General features: G+C 43.0%; 1 protein-coding gene across 1 annotated transcript in view; it reads right to left on the bottom strand.

Moving 5' to 3' along the window:
- The window catches only part of kcnj6 (potassium inwardly rectifying channel subfamily J member 6), a 192,485-nt gene that overhangs the window by 56,885 nt on the left and 122,016 nt on the right, over window positions 1-13,584 (bottom strand). The window contains exon 2 of the mRNA XM_072260012.1: window positions 5,142-6,047. Coding sequence (XP_072116113.1) covers window positions 5,142-6,039 — 898 coding nt within the window. The 5' untranslated portion in view covers window positions 6,040-6,047. The remainder of the gene's footprint in view (window positions 1-5,141; window positions 6,048-13,584) is intronic.

Below are 13,584 nucleotides of genomic sequence, written 5' to 3'. Positions count from 1 at the left end.
TGTAGCATATCACTGTTCACTGGCAACCAATCAGAAAAGGGCCTCTTTATTCTGACTCTTTGCCTTCTGCCAGTCAGCCAATCTTCTATCTATGCTAGTATCTTTCCTGTAATATCATGGGCTCTTATCTTGTTAAGTAGCCTCTTTGTGGCACCTTGTCAAAGACCTTCTGAAAATCCAAATAAACAACATCCACTGACTCTCCTTTGTCTATCCTGCCTGTGATTTCCTCAGAGAATTACAACAGATTTTTAAGCAAGATTTTCTCTTGAAAAACCATACTGACTTTGGTCTATTTTGTCATGTGCTTCCAAGTACCCTGAAAACTCATCCTTAGTAATACACTCCAACACCTTTCCAACCATTGAAGTCAGGCTAACAGACCTATAATTGTCTTTCTTCTGCCTCTATCCCTTCTTAAAGAGTGGAGTGACATTTGCAACTTCCCAGTTCTCTGGAACCACTCCAGAATCTAGTGCTTCTTGATAGATCAATACTTATGCTTCCACAATCTCTTCAGCTGTCTCTTTCAGAACTCTGGGGTGTAGTCCAACTGGTCCAGATGACTTACTTACCTCCAGACTTTTCAGCTTCCCAAGCACCTTCCCCTTGAAATAGCAACTCACTCTCTTCTACTCCCCAACACTCCGATATTTATGGCATTCTGCTCATGCCTTCCACAGTGAAGACTAATGCAAAATACTTATTAAGTTTATCTGCCATTTCTTTTACCCACATCACTATCTCTCCAGTGTCACATTCCAGTGGTCCAATAACCTCTGTCACCTCCCTTTCACTCATTATATATCTGGTGTCCTCTTTTATATGGCTAGCTTCTCTTCGTATGTCATCCTTTCTCTCTTTATGGATTTTTTAGTTGCCTTCTGTTGGTTTTTAAAAGCTTCTCAATCCTGTAACTTCCCACTTCTGTTTTGCTATATTATACACCCTCTCTTTTGCTTTTCTTCAATCTTTGACTTACCTTGTCAACAGACAATAGACAATAGGTGCAGGAGTAGGCCATTCAGCCCTTTGAGCCAGCACCGCCATTCACTGTGATCATGGCTGATCATCCACAATCAGTACCCTGTTCCTGCCTTCTCCCCATATCCCTTGATTCCGCTATCGTTAAGAGCTCTATCTAACTCTTTCTTGAAAGAATCCAGAGAATTGGCCTCCACTGCCTTCTGAGGCAGAGCATTCCACAGAACCACAACCCTCTGTGTGAAAAAGTTTTTCCTCAACTCCGTTCTAAATTGTCTACCCCTTATTCTTAAACTGTGGCCTCTGGTTCTGGACTCCTCCAACATCAGGAACATGTTTCCTGCCTCTAGCATGTCCAATCCCTTAATAATCTTATATGTTTCAATCAGATCCCCTCTCATCCTTCTAAATTCCAGTGTATACAAGCCCAGTCGCTCCAATCTTTCAACATATGACATTCCTGCCATCCCTGGAATTAACCCAGTGAACCTACGCTGCACTCCCTCCATAGCAAGAATGTCCTTCCTCAAATTTGGAGACCAAAACTGCACACAATACTCCAGGTGGGGTCTTACCAGGGCCTTGTACAACTGCAGAAGGACCTCTTTGCCCCTATACTCAACTCCCCTTGTTATGAAGGCCAACATAGCATTAGCTTTCTTCACTGTCTGCTGTACCTGTATGCTTACTTTCAGTGACTGATGAACAAGGACACCTAGATCTCGTTGTACTTCCCCTTTTCCTAACTTGACACCATTTGGATAGTAATCTGTTCTTGCCACCAAAAGTGGATAACCTCACATTTATCCACATTAAACTGCATCTGCCATGTATCTGCCCACTTGCCCAACCTGTCCAAGTCACCCTGCATTCTCATAACATCCTCCTCACATTTCACACTGTCACCCAGCTTTGTGTCATCTGCAAATGTGCTTATGTTACTCTTAATTCCTTAATCTAAATCATTAATGTATATTGTAAATAGCTGCAGTCCCAGCACTGAGTCTTGCGGTACCCCACTAGTCACTGCCTGCCATTCTGAAAAGGACCCGTTAATCTCTACACTTTATTTCCTGTCTGCCAACCAATTTTCCATCCATGTCAGTACCCTACCCCCATTACCATGTGCTCTAATTTTGCCCACTAACTTCCTATGTGGGACCTTATCAAAGGCTTTCTGAAAGTTCAGGTACACTACATCCACTGTCTTTCCCTTGTCCATTTTCATAGTTACATCCTCAAAAAATTCCAGAAAATTAGTCAAGCATGATTTCCCCTTCGTAAATTCATGCTGACTCGGACCTATCCTGCTACTGTTGTCCAAATATGCTGCTATTTCATCTTTTATAATTGACTCCAGCATCTTCCCCACCACTGACATCAGACTAACTGGTCTATAATTGCCTGTTTTCTCTCTCCCTCCTTTCTTAAAAAGTGGGATAACAATAGCTACCCTCCAATCCGCAGGAACTGATCCTGAATCTATAGAACATTGGAGAATGATTACCAATGTGTCCACGATTTCTAGAGCCACCTCCTTAAGTACCCTGGGATGCAGACCATCAGGCCCTGGGGATTCCTCAGCCTTCAGTCCTATCAGTCTATCCAACACCACTTTCTGCCTGATGCGAATTTCCTTCAGTTCCTCTGTTACTCTAGGTCTTTTGGCCACTATTACATCTGGGAGATTGTTTGTGTCTTCCCTAATGAAGACAGATCCAAAGTACCTGTTCAGCTCATTTGCCATTTCCTAGTTCCCCATAATAATTTCACCCGTTTCTGTCTTCAAGGGCACAACTTTGGTCTTAGCTAATTTTTTCCTCTTCACATACCTAAAGAAGCTTTTACTATCCTCCTTTATGTTATTGGCTAGTTTACCTTCGTACCTCATCTTTTCCCCCTGTATTGCCTTTTTAGTTACCTTCTGTTGCTCCTTAAAAGTCTCCCAATCCTTTGGCTTCCTGCTCATCTTTGCTATGTTATACTTCCTCCCTTTTATTTTTATACTGTCCTTGACTTCCCTTGTCAGCCACGGTTGCCCCTTACTCCCCTTAGAATCTTTCTTCCTCTTTGGAATGAACTGATCCTGCACCTTCTGTATTATTCCCAGAAATACCTGCCATTGTTGTTCCACTGTCACCCCTGCTAGTGTATCTTTCCAGTCAACTTTGGCCAGTTCCTCCCTCATGGGTCCATAGTCCCCTTTGTTCAACTGTAATACTGGCACTTTTGATTTTCCCTTCTCTTTCTCAAATTGTAGATTAAAACATCATATTATGGTCACTACCTCCTAATGGCTCCTTTACCTCGAGTTCCCTTATCAAATCTGGCTCATTGTCAGCTATGATTGTCTTACGCTACCTTTAGATTGCTTTTTCATCTTAGGGATGTATCTTTGCTGTGTCTTCTGAATTGCTTCAGAAACACCTGCCATTGCTGTTCTTTCATAATCCCTGCTAGTGTCTCCTTCCAACGAACTTTGGCAAGCTCCTCTATCGTGCCTCTTTAGTTCCCCTTACTCCATTGTAATATTGATACTGTACATCAATTTTTAGCTTCTCAAACTGCAAAGTGAATTATATCATATTATGATCACTGTCTCCTAAAATAAGTAAACACGAGGAAATCTGGAGATGCTGGAAATTCAAGCAACACACATCAAGGTTGCTGGTGAACGCAGCAGGCCAGGCAGCATCTCTAGGAAGAGGTACAAAACGACGAAGGGTCTCAGCCCAAAACATCGACTGTACCTCTTCCTAGAGATGCTGCCTGGCCTGCTGCGTTCACCAGCAACTTTGATGTGTGTTCCTAAAATAAGCGTTCCTTTTCCTTAAGCTTCCTAATCAAATCTGGGCCATTACATAACACCCAATCCAGAACTACTGCTCCCCTACAGGGCTCAACCACAAGCTGCTCTAAAAAGACATCTTGTAGACATTCTACAAATTCCCTCTCTTGGGATCCAGCACCAACCTGATTTTCCCAATCTACTTGCACGTTGAAATCGCCCATTGCCCTTTTTACATTCCTAGGTATTACTATTGTCTGTGTTACTGTTTTCCCTGGAATGGAGGGTGCTGAGGGGGCAATTTGACAGAGATGTATACAATTATGAGGGACGTGGACTGTGTTCATGTTAAATTTTTGCCCCATGGTCAGAGTGTTGAAGACACGAGGGGATGATCTGAGTCTGTAAGTGATAGCTGAAGAAGTGATAGGGGCCGGTACTCTCACAGTACTTCAGCAGCTTCTAGACTGGTGGCTGAATCACCAACATGGATGGCATGTTTTGTCTTGTCCTACTTCAATGCATTGTGTTACACAAGCATATCAGTTAGCATAATACTATTTAACAGTGCCAGTGATCAGCGATCGGGGTCCATTTCACGCATGTCTGTAAGGAGTTGGCACGTTCTTCCTGTGACCGCGCAAGTTGCCTCCACATTCTAAAGAAGTATAGGTTAAGCTTAACGAGTTGTGGGCATGCTCTGTTCACACCAAAAGTGTCGTGTCACTTGCAGGCTCTCCCCCAGCACATATTTGGACTGTGTTGGTCATTGACACAGTTGTTACATTTCACTGCATATTTTGTGCATGTACATGTGGCAAAGAAATCTGATCTTTTATGTATCTTTAAATCTTTGCATTGTGGGCTATGGATCAAGTTAATAGGATTTGTATAAGCAATAGTTGGCATGAACCTGAATGACCAGTTCCTGTGCCGTCATCTACAAGAGATGGCGATCAAGAAGGCAGCGTCCATCTCTAAGGACCCTACCATCCAGGATATGCCCTCTTCTTATTTCTACCATCAAGGAGAGGGTAGGTACAGGAGGCTGAAGACCCATACACAATGCTTTAGGAACAGCTTCTTCCCTTCTCCCAGCAGATTTCTGAACAGTCCATAAACCCATGAACACAATCTCTCTGGTCCTCTTTTGTATGATTTATTTTTGTAACCTAAAGTAATACTTGTGTCTTGAACTGTACTGCTGCCGCAAAATAACAAATTTCATGGCATTCTGATTCTGAATGAATCATTTGCAAATAACTGTTTCCAGCACCTGCAATTCTTTAAAGTTCTCATTAAGTCAGAAGAAGACCAATAGGTTCAGACAACTAGTTTGAGTTGGTGGTCATTGGAAGTTAAACCTTACCTGTTGCCTCCACCATTCCTTCGAGGATCACCACAATCTCCATCTCCTCTTTGGCCAACTGGGCTTTGGAGATTTCCCAGAAAGGACTCTGTTGGTTGATTTCATGGCAAATGATTAGAGGGGAAACTAAAAAGAGGCGGTCGTCTCCAGTGTCGTAGCCAACGTTTATATCCGTTTGATTGAGAGGGATGAACTCTCCTTCCTTGGTCTGCTTCGACTTGATCAGCTTGGCGCGGATCGAAGCCTCGACAATGTGGGAGTTCCTCAAGTCGCCGACGCGGAACATCAGACACAGCTTGCTGTCACGGACGCTGACCACAGCGTTGGTGGAGAACACTAGAGTTTCTGCTCTCTTGTTGGGCTGCGAGATTTTCACAAACATGCACCCAACCATGAAGGCGTTGACTATGGAGCCCAGCACTGACTGTACCAGGAGCAGAATAATGCCTTCAGGGCACTTGTCAGTGATGAACCTGTAGCCGTAGCCAATGGTGGTTTCAGTCTCAATGGAGAAGAGAAAGGCTGAAACAAAGCCATTGAGATTGTTAACACAGGGCACCCACGAGGCATCCCCTATGTGGCTTAGGTCCCCTCGGATGTAAGCAATTAGCCACCAGATCATACCAAAGAAAAGCCAAGTAGTTGTGTAGACCATGACAAAGATGAGTAGATTGAGTCTCCATTTCAGATCCACTAATGTAGTGAAGATATCAGTCAGGTAACGGTACCGCTCCCGGACATTGCCATGGTGCACGTTGCACTTGCCGTCCTTCCGCACGTACCTTTGGACGCTCCGTGCTTGACCACCTGAGCCGAGCCGCTTTGGGATGTCCTCGCGTACTTGCTTCGGTAGCTTCGGCTGCCGAGTGACCACAGGGCTCTCGACGTCCCGCTCCATTGGTCAGTCTGCTCAGAGGGGGACAAGAGGCAACAACAGTGATTTGAAGTCCAGCATTAAAAAATACAAGCTACTGTCAAATATCAGTGTGCACAAAGTCTCACTCACCCATCCCCATGAGTGTCATATTTCACAGGATGGGGAATTCTTTTAAAATAATAGAGTATGACATTTCACAAAGTTCATATCTGACAGCTCACAACTTCCCATTCCATTCCTTTCAAAACCATTAGACTATTCTGTTCATTATATCTCTTCTAGTTCAATCTTGGCTGATTTATTAACCCTTTCAACTCCATTCTCCTGTCTTTTCCCTGTACCCATGTTTTCCCTTAATAATCAAGAGCTTATCAACCTATCCTGAGTGCCCTGCTTTTTCTGAAGGTCGATTCCATCCTTGTGCAGGAAAATTTCAATGACTGTTTAATTCCATATCCTCAAGATTTGGTTTAATGAAATATCTTGATGTATCTTTTGTGGGCTGATAAATTATCAGTTATCTCCAGCCAGGGCTGAGAAATCCTTGGCTATTCATCAATGCATTCATTTCTCATCTTTTTCACAGCGGCTGGAAAATGGCCAGGACTCTAAGTACTTATTCCATCAGAGAAGTATAGACATTGACTATAGCTTGCTCTGACCTGCCTTCCACGGACTTGGTTATGAAATTTGACATTTGCTCAGGTTGGCTTTAGCGCTGATCCTTGTGTCTTTAGCTTCCAACTTTCTCCTCAGCTATCACAAGATCTTACATGAAGTGTGGGAGAGAGGGAGAGAGGGAGAGAGGGAGAGAGGGAGAGAGGGAGAGAGGGAGAGAGGGAGAGGGCTACATTCAGTGGCCACTTTATTAGGTACAGGAGTGAAGCCCAGTGTGGTCTTGTGCTACCATAGCCCATCCATTTCAAGGTTGGATGTGTTGTGCATTCAGGGATGCTCTTCTGCACACCACTGTTGTAATATGAGTTTATTTGTGTTACTGTCACCTTCCTGTCAGCTTGAACCAGTCTGGCCATTATCCTCTAACTTCTCTCATTAACAAGGTGTTTTCACCCACAGAACTGCCACTCACTGGATTTTTTTTTCTCTCACCTTTCTTTGTAAGATGCAGAATTAATCATCTTGTTAAATGGCATCGCGGGCTCGAGTAGCAAAGTGGCTTACTCCTGCTTCTAGTTTGCACAGTTGTATGAAGTACATTTATTATCGAAGTAGGTACACAGTATATAACACTGAGATTTGTCTTCCCACAGGCAACCATGAAACAAAGAAACACCGTGGAACCCGTTTAAAGAACACATCAAACGCTCAACACGCGAAATAAAGAACAAATCACGCAGATCAAACCACGGATTCCTTGAAACAGCCGAGGAGTGCTCAGTTTAGTGCCGTGTCATTCATTCTCAGCAGGCCGTAAAGCCAGCTCATGCCAAAGCACTCCCATCGAAGTGCACAAAAATAGCATAAAGGGAGTAACTGGAAACCAGGAGCATATTTAAACGAACCGTAGAGTCCTCCGAAACAAGCCCAAGCCATGAGCCACGCCAATCAAACCTTGCAATGTGAGGAAGACTCCTGCACCTTCCTTTGGCATGAGTGAGCAAGCGAGAGGGAGAGGGATTCCGGTCAAATGCAGACAGATGGCCTTCCTCTGTCATCGATTTCAATCTTGCTCGACGCTTTAATCGACAGGAAGTAATGGAGCTGATCATGGGTTCGTGCTCCACCTTTGGGCTGCACACTTCCATTCTCAACCTCACCGAGTACCCTCGGAGGCAGCTTAAGCACTCAATTGCTCAGCCGGCGCAAAAACACATCATCAAACTATAAATTACAGGCTCCAATCGCACACGGTTTAGAAGTAGAAGCATTTTTAGAAGAAGTAGTGGTCTGTCTGCAGGACGTCACTGCAAAATCTACCACATCAGTTGCATTTCCTGACAGGATAAAGCAGTGGTAGCCAAAATTTAAACTAAATGAACATTAAATGTAGACAGAGAGATTGTTATCAAATCTACTCATGAATCGAAGAAGTTATGTAAATCAACAGTTTTGTGCCCCCATACACTCTGACACAATAACCAATTAGGAAAATTATAAACGCAAACACGAGGAATTCTGCAGATGCTGGAAATTCAAGCAACACACATCGAAGTTGCTGGTGAACGCAGCAGGCATGAACATTGACTTCTCAAACTTCTGCTAATGCCCCACCTCCCCCTCGTACCCCATCTGTTATTTAGTTATATACACACATTCTTTCTCTCTCTCTCCTTTTTCTCCCTCTGTCCCTCTCACTATATCCTTTGCCCATCCTCTGGGCCTCCCCCCTCCCCCTTTTCTTTCTCCCTGGGCCTCCTGTCCCATATCCCTTTTGCCAATCACCTGTCCAGCTCTTGGCTCCATCCCTCCCCCTCCTGTCTTCTCCTATCATTTCAGATCTCCCCCTCCCCCTTTCAAATCTCTTACTAGCTCTTCCTTCAGTTAGTCTTGACAAAGGGTCTCGGCCCGAAACGTCGAATGTACCTCTTCCTAGAGATGCTGCCTGGCCTGCTGCGTTCACTGGCAACTTTGATGTGTGTTGCTAGGAAAATTATAATTGTAATGAGGAATGACTGGTGAGTTTATTCTCTGGCCTTCAAGAGACTGCACAGAAGGTATAATAAGCTAAGTAGTAAAGAATACACACATGGTGAAATCCTATTGTTTTAGTCAGAGTTCTCTCAGTGACCCACTTATCTCTCAACCAGCACCTGAATAGATAAGCTGTTCATTCATCTCATTGTGCTCTCTGCATTTGATGGTCAAGTCTTTTTTAATTACACAATTAGCTGCTCTAAGACTACTCAATTGATGACAGAGTGCTTGGGAACATCTTGATATCGTGCAAGGCTCTGTGTACGTGGAGTACTTTATTACTTTAAATTAGATTATAATAAAGTAGACACATTCAAGATAGGGAAAGAGAAAATTAGGATTAATTGATATTTGAATGAACCTAGTCCATAGCAAAGTATCAAAACAATAAAAATGTGGCTTACAAACACAAGGGATTCTGCAGATGCTGAAAATCTGAAGCTACACACACAAAATGATGAAGGAAGTCAGCATGTGTGGCAGCATCTATGGAAAGGAATAAACAGTCGATGTCTTGGGCTGAGACCTTTTACTTTGGACCAAGTGTAGCTTAACCAATTTTACTGGTGTCGGATTCTGGACGCAAGAAAGAAAAATACACTCTGGCCACTTTATCAGGTACACCTGTAAACCTGCTCATTAATGCAAATGTCTAATCAGCTAAGGAACTCAATACATAAATGTATGCAGGTCAAGAGGTTTAGCTGTTGTTCTGACCAAACATTAGAAGGGGGAAGGAATGTAATCTAAATGACTTTGACTGAAAGGATTCTTGGTGCCAGACGGGGAGGTTTGAGTATCTCAGAAACTGCTGATCTCCTGGGCTTTTCATGCACAACAGTCCCTAGAGTTTACAGAGAATGGTGCAAAAAAACAAAAAAAAACTATCTGGTGAGCTGCAGTTCTGTGGGTGTAAATGCCTTGATAATAGGAGAGGGCAGAGGAGAATGCCAGATTGGTTCAAGCTGACAGGAAGGCAGGAGTAACTCAAAGGTACTTAAGTACAGGAGGTATCCAATAAAGTGGCCACTGAATGTCAGTTCAAGACTTTTTATAGACTACCAAAGCTAAGTCTATTCAGGGAATGAATGCCTTGAACTACAAACGTGTACATGGATAGTCTGGAGCAACTGGTATTTGTATCCTCCAAAGAGAGGGGATAGTAACATATAAAATCATGGCGTCAATAGTCAGAGTAGATGGGAACATAGTAAGAAGACAAAGAGGAGGACCAGAAATGAGCTGAGGAAAATCTTTCAAATATAGCAAGTGTTGGGATTCAGAATGCAGTCCCTTGCATAGAAGTTCAATGGATTCCTTAAAAATTAAGCTAGACAATTATGTGGAAGGAAAGAATTTGTAGGGTACTAGGGAGAGAGTGGGGAAGTAGGACCAGCTGTGTTGTCTATACATAACCTGGTGTGAACTTAATGGAGCAAATGACCACCTTCAGCACAGTAACCATTTGGTTATTCTGTCAAAGTCATCATGCCAACTCCATTGATGGCTGTTATTGAACTAATAATTTCCAGAAAAGGCAAATCAAGCATTGTTCTTGAAGAGGGTCAGTTTAATATAAAAGAAAATATTAAGCTGCGTGATGCATAGTACATCAGTCAATTAATTTACAAGATTTGAATGTGGGATCTTGTCTGAAATTCTAGTGCTGTATGCTTGGAAGTGCTGAGAAATTCTCCCTAAGGTCCTCATCAATATTTATCCCTTAATCTCCATCAGATCATCTGGCCATTACATTTTCTTAGTTTGGTTTTGTGGGGAAATCAGCTGTCAAGTTTACCTCTGTACATCTAATTGCAATTTGAACAAGATGCACTGTTGAATATAAAAGCAATGGTACATCCTGAGATAATTACTCGAATTATCTAGGTTCAAGTAATTTCTTTCATTAAGGGATAGATACCCGCCATTAGCAAATACCATTAAGCATTGCCTGATGAAGTACATTGTAATGCGCTATCATTCTTCACAAAAGACTTAGATCATGTGATCAAGAGTTCAGTCCTGGTGTTCCCAACCTTTTTTATGCCATGGATCCCTACAATTAACTGAGGGGTCTGTGGACACCAGGTTGCGAACCCTGGTTTAATGGAAAGCTGATGAGAAAAAGGTCACCAGACTCCAGTTTAAAATCTGGGTAACACGTGACGAAGAATTTAAATTTTATGCAGAAAGTTATTATGATCTGGGACTCAATCCCTGCAAGGTGGGGTTGGGTGCACAATGTGAGAACACAATCAATCAGTCAGTATTCCAAATAGGATATGAATAATCAACTGAGAGGAAATAATTTGCAAGGTTAAAAGAAAGGTACAGGGGATTGTGAATACTGTTGCTGTATTTGGAGCTGACATAGACTAGATGGGCTGAATAGCCTCTATCTGTGTCAATCTCATTGCTCCGGAACTCCTTTTAAGATCATAACCTTAATATTATACTCCCAGTTCTTGCCCTTCCTTCCAAGGTGTATCACCTCATAATTCACTTAGTGTAGATTTCTCCGCAAAATACCTTTTTCTTTAACACATACAGTAACCATGACCTGAAAATGCTGAAATGGTGCCCTAACATCATTATGTATAAGTCATGAAGAGTGGTCTTTGTAATAAGCTCTTTGGGCCTGTGCAGAGAGTCAGAGGGCATTGAGCTCTGAGCTTTTTAAGGGCACCTGAAATGGTTAATTGTAGTTTAACGAGAATCACTAATTGTTTAGATTCCCTGTGTTTTTCTTGAGCAACTTGCTCTTTGTAATGCAGGCTCCTTGTGCTCTCTGTTTAAACATTGTTTATTTTGATGGACTCAAGGATTCCATGTTACCTGTATTATTTAAGCGGACGCCCAATTAACACTAATCGCAGGGTCCTAGTTTGGAGAATGTTGCGCCTCATGGTGTCACTTGGCCGAGCCACCCATGTTCTGTTGGAATTCTGATGAAAAATCTCCGGTCACTGTCTCTACGTCAGAGTCTGTTTTTCTCTGCTCTTGGGTTCTGACATTGCTAAGGCGCACCGTGACAGGTTTTAGTAGCAAACCAATACAATTCTAGGATTTTATAGTGACTCCAAAGCCTTTGTGCCTTTTTGAAAAACAAACAGTATAAGCTATCCAAAATCTGCTGTCACAGGCAACACATTTGGTAAACTTTGCCAATTTTATTGTTTCATTTGTATTGAGGCATTATATTAAACAATTCATCAGTTATAGTGTATTCATCTATACATGGCAGCCAATGCAAGTTTAGCTACTATTTGGTTTAGCTACTACTTGGTTAAGCTACAATTTGTCAATCTGTTCATAGTATGTGTGCCCACTATTGTAATGTGAGTGAAGTTATACATTAAAAAAGAAAAAAAAAGGCACAAGAACCTTAAATGACTTCTTAATGACCTTTAGAATTATTATCCAGGGTGCTAAATAAAGATTAGAGCATGCAGATAATTAAAATACACGCTGAAATAGAACTGGCAAAGAAGTGGCAGATGAATAACAGTGTCAGGAAGTGTTTAGTAATGCATTTTGGTAGAAGAAATAAAAGGGTAGAATATTTTCTAAATGGAGAGAAAATTAAAAAACCTGAGCTGGGAAATTAAAATCTCCCACCACGGCAACCCTGTTATTATAACACCTTTCCAGAATCTGTCTCCCTATCTGCTCCTCAATGTCCCTGTTATTATTGGGTGGTCTATAAAAAAAACACCCAGTAGAGTTATTGACCCCTTCCTGCTCCTAACTTCCACCCACAGAGACTCCATAGACAATCCCTCCATGTCTTCCTCCTTTTCTGCAGCCGCGACACTATCTCTGATCAACAGTGCCACTCCCCCCCTCTTTTGCCTCCCTCCCTGTCCTTTCTGAAACATCTAAAGCCTGGGACTTGAAATAACTACTCCTGCCCCTGAGCCATCCATGTCACTGTAATGGCCATAACATCATAGCTCCAAGTACTGATCCATGCTCTAAACTCATCCGCTTTATTCATAATATTCCTTGCATTAAAATAGACACATCTTAAACCATCGGTTTGAGCGCATCCCTTCTCTATCACCTGCCTATCCTCCCTTTCACCCTGTTTCTATTTGTGAGCCAACCGCCTCTTCTTTCGTCTCTTCAGTTTGGTTCCCACCCCCCCAGCAATTCTAGTTTAAACTCTCCCCAATAGCCTTAACAAACCTCCCCGCCAGGATATTGGTCCCCCTGGGATTCAAGTGCAACTTGTCCTTTTTGTACAGGTCACTCCTGCCCCAAAAGAGGTCCCAATGATTCAGAAATCTGAATCGCTGTCCCCTGCTCCAATCCCTCAGCCACGTATTTATCCTCCACCTCCACCTCCACCTATTCCTATACTCACTGTCACATGGCACAGGCAGTAATCCCGAGATTACTACCTTTATGGTCCTGCTTCTCAATTTCCTTCTTAACTCCCTGTAGTCCGCTTTCAGGACCTCCTCCCTTTTCCTGCCTATGTCATTGGTGCCAATATGTACCACGACCCCTGGCTGTTCTCCTTCCCACTTCAGGATATTGTGGACGCAATCATAAACATCCTGGACCCTGGCACCTGGGCGGTAAACTACCATCCATGCTTCTTTCCTGCATGCACAGAATCGCCTGTTTGACCCCCTAACTATAGAGTCCTCTATCACTGCTGCCATCCTCTTCCTTTTCCTACCCTTCTGAGCCACAGGGCCAGACTCTGTGCCAGAGGCACGGCCGCTGTTGCTTCCCCCAGGTAGGCCGTCCCTCCCAACGGTACTCAAACAGGAGTACTTATTGTCAAGGTGTACAGTCACAGGGGTGCTCCCTAGCCTCTGACTCCTGGCATTCCCTTTCCTGACTGTTACCCACTTATCTGTCTCCCCAGGCCCCAGTGTGACTACCTGTCTATAGCTCCTC

The sequence above is a fragment of the Mobula birostris genome, chromosome 6, assembly GCF_030028105.1.
Source record: "Mobula birostris isolate sMobBir1 chromosome 6, sMobBir1.hap1, whole genome shotgun sequence".
Lineage (NCBI taxonomy): Eukaryota > Metazoa > Chordata > Chondrichthyes > Myliobatiformes > Myliobatidae > Mobula > Mobula birostris.
This window is presented reverse-complemented; position numbering and strand designations above follow the sequence as displayed.